This window comes from Hemitrygon akajei, unplaced genomic scaffold, assembly GCF_048418815.1.
Source record: "Hemitrygon akajei unplaced genomic scaffold, sHemAka1.3 Scf000069, whole genome shotgun sequence".
Lineage (NCBI taxonomy): Eukaryota > Metazoa > Chordata > Chondrichthyes > Myliobatiformes > Dasyatidae > Hemitrygon > Hemitrygon akajei.
Window position 1 is genome coordinate 219,865 of NW_027331955.1, and position 17,074 is coordinate 236,938.

At 44.2% G+C, this 17,074-nt stretch overlaps 2 protein-coding genes across 3 annotated transcripts in view; both read left to right on the forward strand.

Moving 5' to 3' along the window:
- LOC140722104 (NACHT, LRR and PYD domains-containing protein 3-like) overlaps positions 1-17,074 on the forward strand; it is a 421,136-nt gene that overhangs the window by 44,746 nt on the left and 359,316 nt on the right. The gene's annotated exons all lie outside the window — the stretch shown is intronic.
- LOC140722073 (NACHT, LRR and PYD domains-containing protein 3-like) overlaps positions 1-17,074 on the forward strand; it is a 38,935-nt gene that overhangs the window by 11,267 nt on the left and 10,594 nt on the right. The window contains exons 2-6 of the mRNA XM_073036871.1: positions 8,626-8,724; positions 12,906-13,193; positions 13,624-13,790; positions 16,557-16,728; positions 16,827-16,892. Coding sequence (XP_072892972.1) covers positions 8,715-8,724; positions 12,906-13,193; positions 13,624-13,790; positions 16,557-16,728; positions 16,827-16,892 — 703 coding nt within the window. The 5' untranslated portion in view covers positions 8,626-8,714. The remainder of the gene's footprint in view (positions 1-8,625; positions 8,725-12,905; positions 13,194-13,623; positions 13,791-16,556; positions 16,729-16,826; positions 16,893-17,074) is intronic.

Sequence of the window (17,074 nt, forward strand, 5' to 3'; positions counted from 1 at the left end):
AAAATACCTTCCACGACATACTCAAGGCTGATGTCAGGATCACGTGCATATAGTATCCCTTCTTTTTTTTCTCGCCTTTCTAACACAAATGAGCAAAACCATCTATCGTCCCATCCTCTGGCATATCACCTGTAGCTCTATGTATTCTATATGTCTCTGACAGTGTTCGAGCAGTTTGTGCACTGGCCTCCCACAGGGTCCGAAGGAACACCTTCTTAGGCCCGGGGTGTTTGTCCATTCTAATTCATCAAGCACCTGTTCTGTAATCTACATACAATCTATAACAAGACGAACTTTTCCCGATTTCTATAGTCTCTGTATCTGTCTGCCAAGTAAATACAGGCAAACAAAAATCATTGAACATGTACCCCATCTCTTTCGGTTCATTGACTAGATAGCACACTCATCTTTTTTGACTGTTAATCGGGCACTAAGAAACAATACATGTCGCTTAATAAATTATTCCGCCACCAAATTGTCTCTATCCGAGGGAATGTGTTCATTACAGTTGTTGTTTACAAAGTTCACAAGATTGATTCTAGAATGAAAAGTTTTATGTCTGAGGAGCATTTGGTCTTTCTGGGCCTGATCTCAGTGGAGGGGTGGTGACTCTGGAAACAGAAACGTCAATGAAATCCTGAGGTCTGGATAGAGTGCTAGGGACAGGATGTTTTCACCAATAGGGGAGTCTAGGATCTGAGATCACAAGCTCACTCTATTCAGTTGTATCTGGGGACTTTCTCTTCCATCATTCTGTCCAGTAGCAGGATCTGAATATCACCTGGATCAATGCCTGGGGTAGATCGTAGTTATTTGCAGACACAAGAATATGATGGAATTTTTAACAACTTAATTGAACAAAGAAGGACACTTAATGGTTATCAGCACAGTGTATTGTGTGATGTCTTTTGTAAATATCCCATAGTTGCCATTTGAAGCAGATAGGCCACATCCAACAACGTGTTTGATTTTGGAACAGCTTCTGCACTGCTGGAAGTTCTGTGGAGATGAAACTACCAACAGATTTACTGGAGGCACCTCGAGACAGGGTTAAAACAGCCATTTGAATTTTATCTTCCACATTACAAAATGGCTGAGAGCCCAGTATTCATTTTTGTCATAATGAAACTCAGAGCATGTGAATTCCTTATTTCCTATTTTTAGTTAGTTCTGCTGAGACACTTCCTCCATCACCAGGGTAACAGCTCACTGGAGTTGCAAGGAGTGTTGAACATTTTATTGCTCTCTCCACAACGTCCTTCAGTGGCCTCAGGAGCCGGTGTGGAGGCCCGGATGCCTTGAGCATTCACTGTATGGAATTTATCATGTTTATATTGGAATAAAGAGAAAAAGAATGCATTTAGATATTTATTTATTTATGCACATCCCTTCAGGATGCCACAAACATCTTGCAGTCAGCCTATGTCTGTGCATCAGAAAGACAATAACCTGTACTAAGTTTCCAGTGATTTATTTTCAGTTTTATATTAAAAGCATTTTCTTATTGTTTCATTATGGGAGATGTGGCGGCGAATTGCAGTGATCCTTGTCCCACTCCGCAGTACGATAACGATAATAAACAGAAGCGCTCAATTAACCTTCTGCAGACAAGTTAAAATATATTCCCACCCACTGGCGACCCATGGCCCGGGTTCCCCGCCCAGTTAAAGCATCATCAGGCTCTAGTTCTATTATGAGATGGAGCGGTGTGTTAATTTTAGAACTGGGATTAGACCAGATACTGCTGAATATTACCGACAGGAAAGAGTCCTGGGAGTGTTGGTTATTGGTCTATAATCCTGGGATGGGACTCCAGGATTACGGAACTGACAGTGTTCTCCTGAGAGATATTACAACTAAACATATCTTTACCTTCCTCGCTCGCACCCCGCCTTCTTCTTTCAACAGGGATCACTCTCTCAACAATTTCCTTGTTCATTCTTCCCTCCTCATTAATCTCCCTCCAGCCATTTATCCCTGCAAGCGGACTAAATGCTACACCTCCCCGTACACCTCCGCCCTCACCTCCATTCAGACACAAAACAGTCCTTCCAGGTGAGGCAACACTTCATCTGCGAATTTGCTGGGGTCATTTTTTGTGTCCCGAGCTCCCGATGCGGCCTCCTTTGCTTTGGTGAGACCCACCATAAACTGGGAGACTGTTTTGTCGAGTATCTCTGTATCATCTGCCGCAAGGGGTACTTCCCAGTGGCTGAAGTTTTTCCTCTTGTGCCAAAATGAGACCACCCCCAGGGTGGAGGAGCAACACCTTATATTCCATCTGGTACCCTCCAACCTGATTGTACGAATATTGAATTCTCCTTCCAGTAAACAAACTCCCCCACTCCCACTTCTCTATTCTCCACTCTGAACTTTCATTTCTGCTCACCAGCCTATAATTTCCCCGGGTTCCTCCTTCCCGTTCCCCTATTGACAACTCTCGGATTCTTTTATCTCCAGCCCTTGACCAGTCCATCACTTGACTTCACCTATCACCTTCCAGCTCGCCTCTTTCCCCTCCTCTACCTTTTTATTCAGATATCTTCCCCTTCCCCCCCATAGCAATGAAGAAGGTTCTTTTCACAGAATGTCGAACTACTCTTTCCATAGATACTGCCTGATGTGCTGAGTTCCTCCAACATTTTGTGTGTGTTGCTTTGGATTTCCAGCGTTTGCAAGCTTTCTCCTGTTTAAGTGTGGTAATTACCGTAACAATTATTTGGGTTTCGTTGAGATTATATCGGGATTACGTTGTAAAATCCCGCTCCCCATACTAACACGGGTTACATAGACCAAAGAACAAACTGCCAGAGGAACTCAGTGGGTCGGGCAGCATCTATGGAGGGAAATGGACCGTCAACATTTCGGGCCGAGCCCCTCCCTCTGGACTGAGATTGGACAGGAACTAGTCAGAGAAAAGAGGTGAGGGGTGGGGATGGGGCAAGAGCTGGGGAGTGAGTGGTGGATTCAGGTGAGGTTCAGTTGGAAGACAGTCTGTACGTCACGGGATCCCCTTTCTCGCTAGCATTTCGTTTTTTGCTTGAGGCCCCGCCCATGCTCTGATGACGCAGCTATCAGCGTAAAATACACACAGTCTTCGGATGGGCGGTGGTTTTCTTTCCGTTCTGTGTTGAAACGTATCAGCGGCGTGAAGCCGGGGGTCGAAACACTGTCTACGGGGCAGATGAATCAAGTTCCCATCGATGAGTATTGAGGCCGGTCGCGATGCGGGAACGAGACCGACAATTTCCTATCGGTGAGTCCTGAGTCCGATCCGGAGGGGGGAAGCCCGATGAGATGAGCGGGATGAGGTGGTGATGCCGGACTAAACCCATCCGTTAAGTTGTGCCTCGGGCACTTCATCTCCATCACCCGGCCCGGTATCAGATCCAAGCTTCGGCCGGATCGATGCCTGGGGTCGATAATTTTCCCAGTACACTGGAAGGGGCCATTCGTCCTGTTGTGTTCTTGCAGACAGAGAAGATTAAACAGATTAATTGCACCGTCTGGACACTGATTATCTCATTGTTACAGTCAGGAAGGAGGTACAGAAGCCTAAAGACATACACTCAGTGATTCAGGAACAGTTTCTTCCCCTCTGCCATCCGATTCCTAAATGGACATTGACGCTTTAGATATTACCTCACTTACTTAATATACAGTGTTTCTGATTTCGCACATTCTTTTAAATCTATTCAATTCATGTAATTGATTTACTTATTTATTTGTTAGTACGTTCAAGTAAAATAATAACAGAGTGTAAGAAAGCATTATGCTTACAGTTTGCGAATGGAAACCGTCATTGAGCCCGTTGGAATGTTTCTGTTTTATTTTATCTTCGACCCGATGGGAGGGTGAGAAGTGAGAACGTTCAGGGTTGTGGTGATCGTTTATTTTTCGGCTGCTTTACTGAGGCAGCGGGAAGTATAGACAGATCAGTGGAGTGGATCAATGATTTGTTCTGCTGGGTCCACAGCCCTCTGCATTTTCTTAGTCACGGGCAGAGCAGTATCCATACGAAGGTGTCAGGGATATGGATGGGATACTTTTCATGGTGCGTTGATAAAGCTTGTTGAGTGGAAAACAACATATACCGAACTTCTTATTGTTTGTTCTGGCTTTGTTATTTTAGAACCTGTTAGCTAGTATCTAGTGGTATGTGTGTTTCCGCGTGTTCTAGTGGACAAGGTATTGGACTACTAACCTGAAGGTCAGTGGTTCGAGCCTCAGCTGAGGCAGCATGTTTGTGTCCTTGAGCAAGGCACTTAACCACACATTGCTCTGTGACGACACCGGTGCCAAGCTGCTTGGGTCCTCGTGCCCTTCGTTTGGACAACATCGGTGGCGTGGAGAGGGGAAGGCTTGCAGCCTGGGCAACTGTCGGTCTCCCATACAACCCTGCCCAGGCCTGCCAATTGTCCTGTTATTCCTGGAAATGTGTTCAGTACACTTGTTGCTAAGGAATGATCAGTTTTATGCATGAGGAGCATCTGATGACCCTGGGCCTGTGTTCAGTGGAGTTCAGTGGGATGGTGCTTGGGGGCTGGGGGTGTGAGCGGCGGTAATGATTTTCACAACTGAATAACGACAAGCCTGGATACAGTGGGAATGGAGAGGATGTCTCGATTAGACGGAGAGTCTGAGATCTAAGAGTTTAGATTCAGAATAAAGAAGCTTCACTTTAAAAAAGTCAACTAAATAGAGAGAGTACAGAGGAGATTTACTAGAATGTTACCTCGGTTTCAGCACCTAAGTTACAGAGAAAGGTTGAACAAGTTAGGTATTTATGCTTTGGAGTTTAGAAGGCTGAGGGGGGACTTGATAGCGGTATTTAAACTTATGAGGGGGATAGATAGAGTTGACGTGGATAGTCTTTTTCCATTCAGAGTAGGGGAGATTCAAACAAGAGGACATGAGTTGAGAGTTAGGGGGCAAACGTTTAATGGTAACACGAGGGGGAATGTCATTAATCAGGGAATGGTAGCTGTGTGGAACGTGCTACCAGTAGAAGTGGTAGAGGCAGGTTCGATTTTGTCATTTAAAAAAATTGGAAAGGTATATGGACAGGAAAGGAATGAAGGGTTATGGCCTGAGTGCAGTTAGGTGGGACTAGGTGAGACAAGCTTTCGGCACAGACTAGAAGGGCCAAAATGGCCTGTTTCCATGCTGTAATTGTTATATGGTTATAAAACTGTGATGAGAGAAATTACTTTAGTCAAATGGTTGATCTGTGGAATTTGTTACCGCAGAGGGTGGTGGAGACTGCCGATGGTTATATTCATGTTCTGGATTGCTAAATAGGTTGAGTGTTATAGCAGGGAAGCAAGAATATGGTGTTGGAAAAAAATCCTCCAAGATTGATTATAGAGCATGACCAAATCACCTAATTCTACTCCTATGTATTGTGATCTGTATCTTATACCATGACAGAACAATTACTTCATTGTATCCCATCATAAATAAGAGAAAATCTGCAGTTGGTGGAAATACAAGCAACACACACAAAATGCTGGAGGAACTCAGCAGGTCAGGCAGCATCTATGAAAGAGGGTAGAATCGACCTGGCCTGATGAGTTCCTTCAGCCCTTTGTGTGTGTTCTTTTGTATCCCATGTCTGGTTTTGAAACGTGTGAGGGACAGTTACAGATTCCTTCACTCGGATCATTATATATGCGTTCAAGATTTAAATTTTCGTTTAATGCTTTGTTCTCCTTTGTATTGTTAACATGCTTCATTATCTCTCTGGTTAAAGTTAGCCCTGGTCTGCGAGATTTACAGGAAGAAAAGTCCACGACTGGAAGCAACCCGCAACTGAAGACAAGGGAACAACAACAATGAACCAGCCCGAGGACTGAGAGCACCAATTCGAGAGAACCCATCTGACTCGGAGTTTCCATTGATTTAGTCAGGAGAAAGTTTGCTGAGTCTCATTTACCCAAACACTGGTTCTTTAGACATTACATTTCTGTACCAAGTAATAGAGGAAATAGCTGGAGTGGGACTGAATGAGCCTAGCAATACCAGTTATGACTCTATCAGACCCAGTTGCAATCATTCCAGATTTACAAATGTGCTGTCTGCATTAGCTCTGTGAAGCCACGCATATTCCCTTATTTTGTTTGCTCATTTCAAACGTCATCTCTGCAGTTTCTTTGCTTGTCTGTGCTCGGTCACAATATTCTCAAAATGCGTTGAGAATTTCCTCCCTTTATAAGAGGCCGCAGTTGTTTCCAGCTGTAGTGATTGCAGAAATGTGGAATTACTATGAACTACAGCAACATGTCATTGACTCCTCTGTCCATTGCAAGCTGCAATGATATACTTGCCCTCGAGTATATCGTCGTGCAAGCCTCTGCTAACAGCAAACCCTCTTGAAGCCAAATGTCCCGGCACCACATTTCTTTCAGTCCGAACTAGAAAATGCCAAACAATATTTTACATTTACATACCCTGTCGTCATCAAGTGCTTTTCTACTAATAAATTGTCAGAACCTACGAATCTGTGATTAAGCAGAATTGGGTTTTACCATGAAGTTATTTTCCCATTTGACTCTGTACCAAAGGCATGGGTTAAATCTGTTCTTGAGATGAACAAATGTTCTTGCAGCAGAACTGCTGGAGCTGGCAAGGTCGGATTAAACTCAGTCGTTGCGGAATGGGAACCAGTGTGTTTGGTCAGATGATAGAAGAGTTGATATAAAGGCAGATGCAATGTTCAGAGAGACTGTGGAAGGATCGGTTGTGGACAGGGCATCATGTAGTCAGTTGGAAATGTGTTTAATTCAATACAATAAGTATTAAGAATAAGAGTAACTTAGAACATGGATGGTACATGTTATCACCATTACACAGACCTGACTGTTACAAGGGCAGGATTGGTGCTTGATGCTCCAGGTCTTAGTTATTTCATAATACGCATGGGGGGAGGGGGGTGAAAAGGGGAGAATTGTCTTTACTAATTAGGGATGGTATCACAGCAACATAAACAGAGGACATCAATGTAAGTGAAATTCAGAAACGGGAAGGGGGCTATCATTCAGGGAGTATTCAATAGGCCTCCCCCAAAGCCACAGGGATAATGTGAGAAAATAAGTTGACAGTTTTGGGAAAGGTGCAAAAACAACAAGGTTGTTATCATTATTGACCTCAAGTTTCCTGATGTTGATCCCACCTCCTTGTTCCAAAAGGTGTCAGTGGGGCAGAATGCGTTGCGTGTCCAGGAAGGATTCTTGACATAGTATGTGGATGGGCTAACTGGAGGAGTTGCCCTACTGCATCTAGTATGAGGCAATGATGTTGGTCAAATGACAGATGTCACGATGGGTGACCTTTTTAGATAGTGACCACAACACCATAACTTTTATCATGGTCATGGACAAGGATAGTAGCAGACGATACAAGGCAGTATTGAATTAGTGGATGGATAGTTACAATGGTATGAGGAGCAACTTGGGAGTGTAAATTAGGAAAACATTTTCAAAGAGAAATGTACAATGGAACTGTGAAGGTTGTTTCAGGAACACTTGAATGCGGTCGGGGTAGATTTGCTGCAGACGCAGTTAAAGAATTTTTATATAAACGAACCATGGTTCACAACAGATTAGAGCATTTAAGCATTTGGAGAAGCATAATCTTATTACAGGTTGCCATTTTGGCTTTTTGATGTTGAGTGGAGAAAATGGAAGGGGAGGTGCCGGAGATAATTTTCCGCAGGATGGACCAGTCACACACAGAATATCTACCAACATTTGTTTTGACAGAGAATGAACAGGAGTCACCATGGCATGGTGCATGGAAAGTTGTGTTCAACAACACTTCTTAAAGTTTTTCAAGATGATTGTCAATAAGGGTGGTGGAGTGGATGTTGTACATTGAAGTCCACTAAAGCCTTTGGCAAGGTACCTCATGACAGCTTGGTCTGGAAGATAAGGTCCCATGCGGTACAGAGAGTGGAAGTTAGATGGATTCAAAAGTTCCCTCGAAGGTAGCCAGCAAAGAGTGATGGTTGAAGGTTTCTCCTCAGAATGGAGGCGGGTAACTAGTGGTGTACCGCAAAGCTACAAATTGGGACATTTGATATTCGTTATTTGATAGCAATGATTTGAATGCAAGTGCACAAGGCTTCACTGGTAAGTTCACGGATGACACAAAATTAGTAGATGGTACTCACGGTGATCGTAGCTTAGAGGAGTTGTAAATAGATTGCAAGACCAACACGAACAGCAACGGTTTCATGCAGAGATTGGTGATTATGTGGAGGGACCTGCCAGAGGAAGTAGATGAGGCAGGCACAATGGTATAATTCAAGAAGCGGTTGGGATGTGAAGATAGAATGAAGAGGCCAGGAGGGAAATGGGCCAAACACAGGAAATTGGGGCCATCTCTGTGTGCACTGTGGTCAGCATTGTATCGATGGGCTGAATGGTTTGTACCTGTGCTCTTGCTCTGTGACTCTATCAGTAGGATGCCTCAGATATCACTGGACAGACGTACAACGTGGCGTGGGAGTTGATATTTGGTCTCTAAGTGAAATGCTGTTGGGATACAGAGGACGGCGATACTGTCACATTTGCAAAGTAATCCTGCTCTCTCTGACTCACAGTCTGCTTGTTTTGTGTAATTCAGGACATCACCAGCAGGTGGGGCTGTCATGCACAGCGATCAAAGTGTAAACAAGACGACGACAATCAAAACAACCGTCAGTCGGAATCAGAATGGCTGCAGGTATGTTCACGGGGATCTTTATAATGAATCTTCTGCCCTGTTGGTGCACAATAGTTCAGACGAAGAAACTTACACAGGCGCTAACAGGGCTGAGAAAAGTTTCATCAAGCAGTATCATTGATCCCACTGGTATAGCGGCTTTGTGTAATCGATCAATCCAACAGTTCCAGCGTAGGGACCTGACTGACACCAGGCAAATGACTCCGCTCACCAGGCAAAGCTTCACCTGAGTGAAAGAAGCAGGAGACCCTGAATCAGCAGGTTGAGAGTGAAACACTAACAGGAATGTGACAGCGGTGTTGTTTGTTTCGTAAAAGTCCAGTTTCAAGGTTTGTTGCACATCAGGGCCTGTTTAGAGTTGAAAGACATCTCCAACTTTCGTTTATAAAATTTAGAGGCAGGAGTTAAGAACATTTCCGGGATTTCAGAGATTTTGTGATAATACAACATTTCAGGTGTTGTCAGGGCAGATATCAACTCCCCCCTCGCTGCACAAAGTAGATGAGGGGAATTTTCCGAACGGTGTTTTCTGTAGCCAAGCCGTGAACGTTGCCAGCCTTGGAAATGGCTGAGGATCAGGAGACACTTCATTTTAGATAGACTTGTTGTCTGCTTTTGTGCATCACTGTCTGAAATGGAGGGGCTACTGCACAGGACCGAGAGAAGCTGCAGAAGTTTGTAAGTCTAGTCAGCTCCATCTTGGGCACTAGCCTACAAAGTACCCAGGTCATCTTCAGGGAGCAGTGCATCAGAAAGGCAGCGTCCATTATTAAGAACCCCCAGCACACTGGGCATGCCCTTTCCTCACTGTTAGCATAAGGTAGGAGGTACAGAAGCCTGAAGGCAGACACTCAGCGATTCAGGAACAGATTTGTCTCCTCTGCCATCGGATTCCTAAGTGAATTTTGAATCTTTGGACACTACCTTACCTTTTTTTTTACATTTTTTTTGATGTGCACTCTTTCTGATTCTGCACGTTTTTAAAAAATCTATTCAATATAAGTAATTGGTTTATTTGTTTATTATTATTATTATTTTATTTTATTCATTAATATTTTTCCCTGCTAGATTATGTTTTGCATTGAACTTCTGCTGCTGAGTTAACGAATTTCACGTCACGTGCCGGTGATAATAAACCTGATTCTGATTCTGTTTTAATACCCCAATCCATGTCTGGTTAGTGGCCAAATGGTTAACGTGAGCTCTCAGTATTTCTCTCGTGAGATGATCTGCTACCTGAATTTAAATTCCCAGTATCTGTGAGGAGAGACCTGGTACAACCAATGACCAGCTGTCTCTGTTTCCTGTAGGCATTGTGATGGTGCTCAACTCTGTGATTCCGGGTGGAATAAAACACAGATTACAGCCTGGACACAGGTCCCAGCTAATTCATACTGTTTTAAATGTCTCTGAGCTTGCCCGATTTCCCAGCCACTTTTCCCAGATTTCCCTTGCAGACTTCTTCTATCCCTTTTCCTGCTTACGTCTTCTCAACTTCGTAATTTTATTTGTGTTCACAGCCTCCTCTGGCTACACATAATTAATACACATCACCCACCTCGTGGAAAAAATGCCCCTTCAATCCCTTTTGAATGAATGAATGAAAGAAATTTTATTTCTGTCAGTACAAGCATAACCCAAAAAAAACAAACATCATGTTCAACGATGATTTCATAAGACAAAACTAAATAATAAAAAACAACAAGAAAACATAGATATTCTTTAAAACTGACCGAAAGGGCGGAGGCTGAAGCTACAGCTTGTTATACAAAAAGCAGATTTGCAGTCAATCGTCACATCAAAAAAAAATCATCATCTTTTAACACGAAATCCAATTCCAAGTGTCACAAGGTGGGTGTTGGGAGTGGACCCAAAAGCAAGACACAGACACTGAACTTCCAGGAACGGGAGTAGGCGTGAGAAGGAAGCAAGGGAAGTGAGGAAGAAAGGACGCTGGACATGACACAGACCCCGGACGAGACAAGGGTTCTGGTCCTGGGCTAGGACTTAACTAGGATAGCGGAACCGACATAGAACTGGGAACCAGGAGCCTGGGCTTGAACTCCGTGCCAGAGACGGTACAAGAACCCAGAACCTGGGTCTTGACTCGGGCTCGGACTCCAGAACCAGGTGAGAACAAGACGTGGCTACAGGGCAAGGCACATGACAAGATGAGAACACAAAGCCGTGGCTAGGATGGGACAAGGACCTTGGACGTGACTAGGACTGTAGGAGACCCCGAAGCCTTGACTTGGTTGAGGAAGAGACAGGAACGTAGAGCCTTAGTCGAGGAAGAACAGGAACGCAGATCACTGAGCCTTGCTCGAGGGCGAGTTGGAAAGCAGAACACAGAGTCGAAGGAGAGACAGGAACATGGTACACCGAGCCGGGACCCCTCCTTGGGTACAGGACGTAGTGCAGGGACTCATTACACAGAACGCTGAACACGGCAAGACAGTTCCCAACGCTAGGTAGCGGCCAAACGGTCGGACCTACCTAGCGAATGCGTGAAAATGGACAGTCTGTTCCATACAGGGCGAGACCCCAGGCAGAGGCGAGGCGAGGCTCCAGGCAGGGCGTCGGAGGGAAGAAAGGGAACAGTACAGCCTCAGGGTAACGGCAATGACAACCTGACTTACCCAACGGAGGCAAGGACCGGGAGGGTCAGATCCCACCGTAGGGTAACGGCAAGGAAGAGAGGACCGGATACCGATGGGACGAACCCACACAGAGGCAAGTACAGGATACTAACGAGACGGACCACACAGAGATAAGGACTGGATACTGACAAAACGAACCAGCACCTAAACTCGAACTCAGGGCCACTTAAATTCCCGGCTCAATGACGAGAATCAGGTGCCTACGATAAAGCCCCAAATGAGACAAGGGACAGCCTGAAGATTCGGAGTCTGGAGTCCACGGACCGGACCGTGAGCCGAAACGCGGACTTCACGGACTGGACTATGACACAAGTATCATTTATTTACATTACTCCCATTCATTTAAAATCACGTATTTTTATATTTGTTCATTAAATTATTTTTAAATAGTTTTTTAAACTTGTTGAATGTGGTGAATGTTTTTTTTTTAATTCTTACTGCAACTGTTGCCCCCTCCGACTGAAATACAATGATTTTTTTACATTTGGACTTATCCTTTGTTTTTGAAATATACATGTTCCTCTTAAATCATGACGACTTTTTTTCATTTTAAACAACCTTTGGATACCTTGTGGTAACTGCCAATTTTTCACTTTATACATAATTTTAAATTTCTGCCCTCGAGTCTCAGACTCCCCTAACCTGGGAAAAAAGACTGTGACTATCTGCCCTACCTACACCATGATTTTTTTATGTACGTGTGTAAGGGCACCGTTAAAGTTTGCACCATGATCTGGTGCAAACTGTCCCAGCCGAACCATATAACACAAAAACCAAACAACCCCATCCAGTAATGTTCTTGTCAATCTCCTCTACACTCTTTCCAGCTGAGTCACGTCCATCCTATAGATTAGCAACTGCAAAAGCGAGATTTTAAGTTTAGCTACTAGAACTGCACACAAGACTCTCCATTTGCCAATAATTTGTACGGTTGTTCCCTGACGATCATTATCCAGGAGACGGGATGGGACCCAGGGGACCAGGCATCATGGACTTCAAGGTTATGGTCAGTCTGTAACCCAGGAGACTGGACATTGTTCGTTTCAAGGCAATAGTCATTCTGTGACCCAGGGGATAAGACAGTGTGTGACAAAGCAAACGGAGAACATTTAATCTGGAGGATTTGACCATGAGTAATCCAGTGGCTTGTCTGTGAGTGACACAGGTGACTGGACATTTTGTGATCCAGAGAGATTCATGTATGGGAAAGATAATCCCAGTGATAATTCCCGCTATTACCTGATGCCGTTCCAGTAATAACCTCTGGTTATCAGTCTGTTCAACTAATGTGTATTCGGTGATCAGTGTTACTGTGTCTGTCCAGTTCTTTTTCTGGGAGTGGATGTGTCCAGACACCGGCTTATCAGGATGGTCACCTGGCAGGAGGTGTGGTTCACATTCACCAGCACAGTCCCACTCCAACTCTGGTTTTGCGGAGTCTCGACTCTATTGCAGACACCCATTGTGAATGCTTGTTCGAGTATAAATCACTCTAAACCTGCTATTCATCATTTACTTCAGGTGGGAAATTAAATCGGGTACAGAAAGTACTCAAGCGGTTTTTACCAGGCGGATCATCGAGGGAAGATGATCGGGACACGGGAAACAAGGTACCAAAGCAGGGTCAGATTGAGAGCAATGTCCCAATGGAATGCGGTCCAGCCGCAGAGGAGGAGGAGCAAATTCAGCCCAGAGACAGTGACGTCAGAGACACCGATCAGGACCCTGGAACCAGCACAAGTGAGGCGACTGACGGTCAGCTGGGAAGCTCATTAAACACGGAATTGTCAAGTGCCCAACAAGGAGCAGGTGAGTGAAATATGAGGGTGATGTGTTCAAAGAATGAGGTAGGAAGCGGGTAAATGTGATTCCTTGTTGGAGGGCTGGTCAGAGAGGGAAAATGTGTTGATGTGGTGCATGTGGTGTAGTGAGGCACCTGTTACCCCACTACAGGAAATGTGCTACCTGCTCTGAGGATTTCCAAGATGTGTATCGGAGGAAATGCAGCTGTCTGGATAAAAGAGTATTTCTAGGATATGAGTTATGGGAAAAGTACTCACCAGGATGGAGAGAGTATCTCTGGGAAGCGACTATCATTGACAGTCCCAACATTTATTGCCCATTTTAAACTGAAATCAGCAAGTGGGTGGGACGGTGGTAGAGACAGGTTTCTAGTGAATGTGGTCCTTCTGGTAACGTCATGCCCAGCGCATTGATGGGTCGGTTTTTATATTCGCAGAGCCGGTGTTTACAATCTCCGACCTCCTGGCACAGGGGGAGGAGTATCGACTGTACCAACTGACAAAGTACTACAGAGACAGACTCAAACAGGCGATTGAAGAAAAGGTTGAAAGACTCGGTTGGATGTTGACAAAGGAGGGACATCTCAGCAGAGAAGAAAATGAGGTGAGTGTATTTAGTGTATTGTTACTGAACTGCTGATATCAGAGGGAATAGTGATCAATATTAATCTCCTGCACGTTCTAGGAGTTCGACATGACAATGGAGACTTTGATCTCTGACTTGTCTCCAACAGATCTGGTTTCAGCTGTTAAGGTGGGGAGCACTGGAAACTGTAGGTTCAGCGTCACCTTTTCCTCTCATACCTGCTGTATTTATCAGTGTGATATAAGAACAGTGACTGCATATCTGGACTGTTGAACAGGCAGTCAGTCTAAAATTAATTTTGTATTTTACCTGTACCGTCGGTCAAATTCACCTCAGTTCATTAATCCAGGATGAATATTAAACTGTCGGATTGTAAATTGGGCAAAATGGCTTCACTGCTGTACTTGAGCGAGGGAAACCTGCTAACCACAGCACAGCTTGTCTGAATTCCCAAGCAATGAGTGGCTGACTTGTCATAGTCATAGAAAAGTACAGTACAGAAATAGGCCCTTTGGCCCATCTATTCCATGCCGGACTACTGAAACTGCCTATTCCCATTGACCTGCACTGGGCCATGGCGCTCTACACCCTTATCATTCATATATCTATCCAGACTTCTCTTAACCGCTTGTACCACTTGCGCTGCTAGCCGCTTCCACACTCTCGCCACCCTCTGAGTGAAGAAGTTTCCCCTCATTTACCCTATCTGTGACCCTCATAATTTTGTGTACCTCTATCAAATCACCCTTTCATCTTCTGCATTCCAAGGTATAAAGCCCGACTTGTTCAGTCTTTTCTTATACCTCAGGTCCTCCAGTCCCGGCAACATCCCTGTGAATTTTCTCTCCACTCTTCCAACCTTCTTTACATCTGTCTTATAAGTAGATGATCGGGTCTGCACACAATACTGAAAAATAGGCCTCTCCAACGCTTTATACACGTTCAACATGATATCTCATCTCCTGTCCTCATTATTTTCATTTACGAAGGTTAGTGTGCCAAATCCTTTCTGATCTATCTACCTTTGTCGCCACTTTTAATGAATTATGGACCTGTATTCCGGATATATTGTTCTACCACACTCCTTAGTGCCCTACCGGTTACTGTATGTTGTACTTGTCTGCATTAAATTGCATCGGTCATTTTACAGCCCATTTTTTAGCTGGTTTCGACACCACTGCAAGCTTTGGTCGTCTTCCTCACTCTCCACCACACGTCCCCACTCTTGGTGTCATCCGCAAATTTACTGATCCAGTTAACCACATTTTCATCCAGATCATCGATATAGATGACAAACAACAACGGACTCAGCACTGATCCCTATGGCACCACACGAGTTACAAACTCCCAGTCAGAGATGCAACAGTCTCTCACCACTCTCTGCCTTCTTCAGAAAAGCCATTGTCCAATCCAGTTTACCAGTTTACCTTGAATGCTGAGGAACTGAGCTTTCTTGCCCACACTCCTTTGCGGAACCTTGTCAAATGCCGTGCTAAAGTCCATGTAGACAACACACACATCCTTCGGTTCAACAACTTTCCCGGTAACTTCCTGGGAAAACATTAAGATTGCTTACACATGAACTACCACTCACAAAGCTGATATCTCATGACACCAAAAATCAATAGGTTGTCCTAAAAGGACATATATATCCAAAAAATGGTAAGCTATTTTACATTATTAGCCAGGCTACATTCATATTCTCTCTACGTACGGCTTTTTAGTTGCTTTCTGCTGTCTAGTAAAAGCTACCCAGTCCTCCAGCTTTCTACTATATTTTTCTATATTCTATGCCCTCTCCTTTGCTTTTGTCCTGGCATTGACTTCCTCGTCAGCCACGGTTGATCATCCTCCCTCTGGTATAATGTTTCATCTTTGGGATTATGTACCTCTACCTGCGCCTTCCGAATCGCTCCCAGAATCCTCATCTATCCCTGCTCTGCTGTTGCCTCTGCTAGTGTCCTCTTCCATTTTTGTTTTGCCCAGCTCCTCTCTCATGCCTCTGTAATTCCTTTATTCCACTGTAATACGGATACCTCTAACTTTTACCTTCTCCTCTCAAACTGCAGTGTGAGTTCTGCTATTTTATGATCACTGCCTCTTTATTTACCTTAAGCTCCCCAATTAAATATGGTGCAATACACAACAGAGACTCCAGAGCTGCCTTTCTTATAGTGGGTTCAACCACAGGCTTTTCTCAAAAGCCATCTCAGAGGCATTCTGTGAAGTCCCTCACTTGGCATTGACCTGATTTTCCAAAGCTACCTGCATATTGAAATTCCCCATGACTATTTTAACATTGACCTCTTTACATGCCTCTTCACATTCCCACTGGAATTTGTAGCCGACAACCTGGTTACTGTTCCATCAGAGTAATTTTTCCTGTGCAGTTTCTTCACAGCTACATCGTCCAGTCCGATGTCACCTCTTTATAAGGACTTTTATTTTTCTAAGAGAACAGAGTCAACCCAACCATTTAAGTATGTATCCATAGATGTAAGCACCCAACAATGATCTTATTTCAGCAACGATACAGTGATGCCCGCCATCCATTTCTTTTCCTCTCTCACTCTCCCCCTCTTCCGTTCTTGTTGTGGCATCGTTTTGCCGTAATGTTGCACATTGAAGGACAAGTAAATTAATCATGTTGAATATACTGCAGGGTGTCAGTAAATCCCTATTCTTACACAATATAGATTTAGAGTTTCATTCAGTTACTGTTTCCTGCACATTCTCTATATCTGTCTGTCTGCTCCACAATAAGTCCATTGTTTCCTTTTGTAGAAAGTCACTGAACTGACAGAGAAAGGAAACCGGACAGAGGGTTCCAGACTCTTCCTCAGTTTGGTAAATGGCAAAGGTTCCCAGGCCCGGAGGGCGATGTGGGAATCCTTTGTGACATGGAGGTCTGAGTTACCAAAGTTGGACAGAATACTGAGGGAAATACAGGAGCTCGGTACGTTAAAAACACACACTGAACACAAAGACACATTGAAATAAACAGTTTTAATTATATTAGTTCTATTTTCATGGACATTATTTTGATTTAAACAGGTCCTGATCCACAAGAATACATGAACATTGCCCAAGGGTTATCTGAATTACCCTCTGACCTGATAGGTGAGTGATGTTCAAACTCAGTTTGAACCAGTTCAAATCAGATCTGAAATGTTTGACTGTGACTTGATAGAACCTGGGAATCAAAGTTCACCAGTAATCATTCGCTGATCTCTGGTTCAGGGTACAATATCCCGTTGCAGCCTGAATATTCTACCATGCATATTTCCACTAATCCAGCTGGT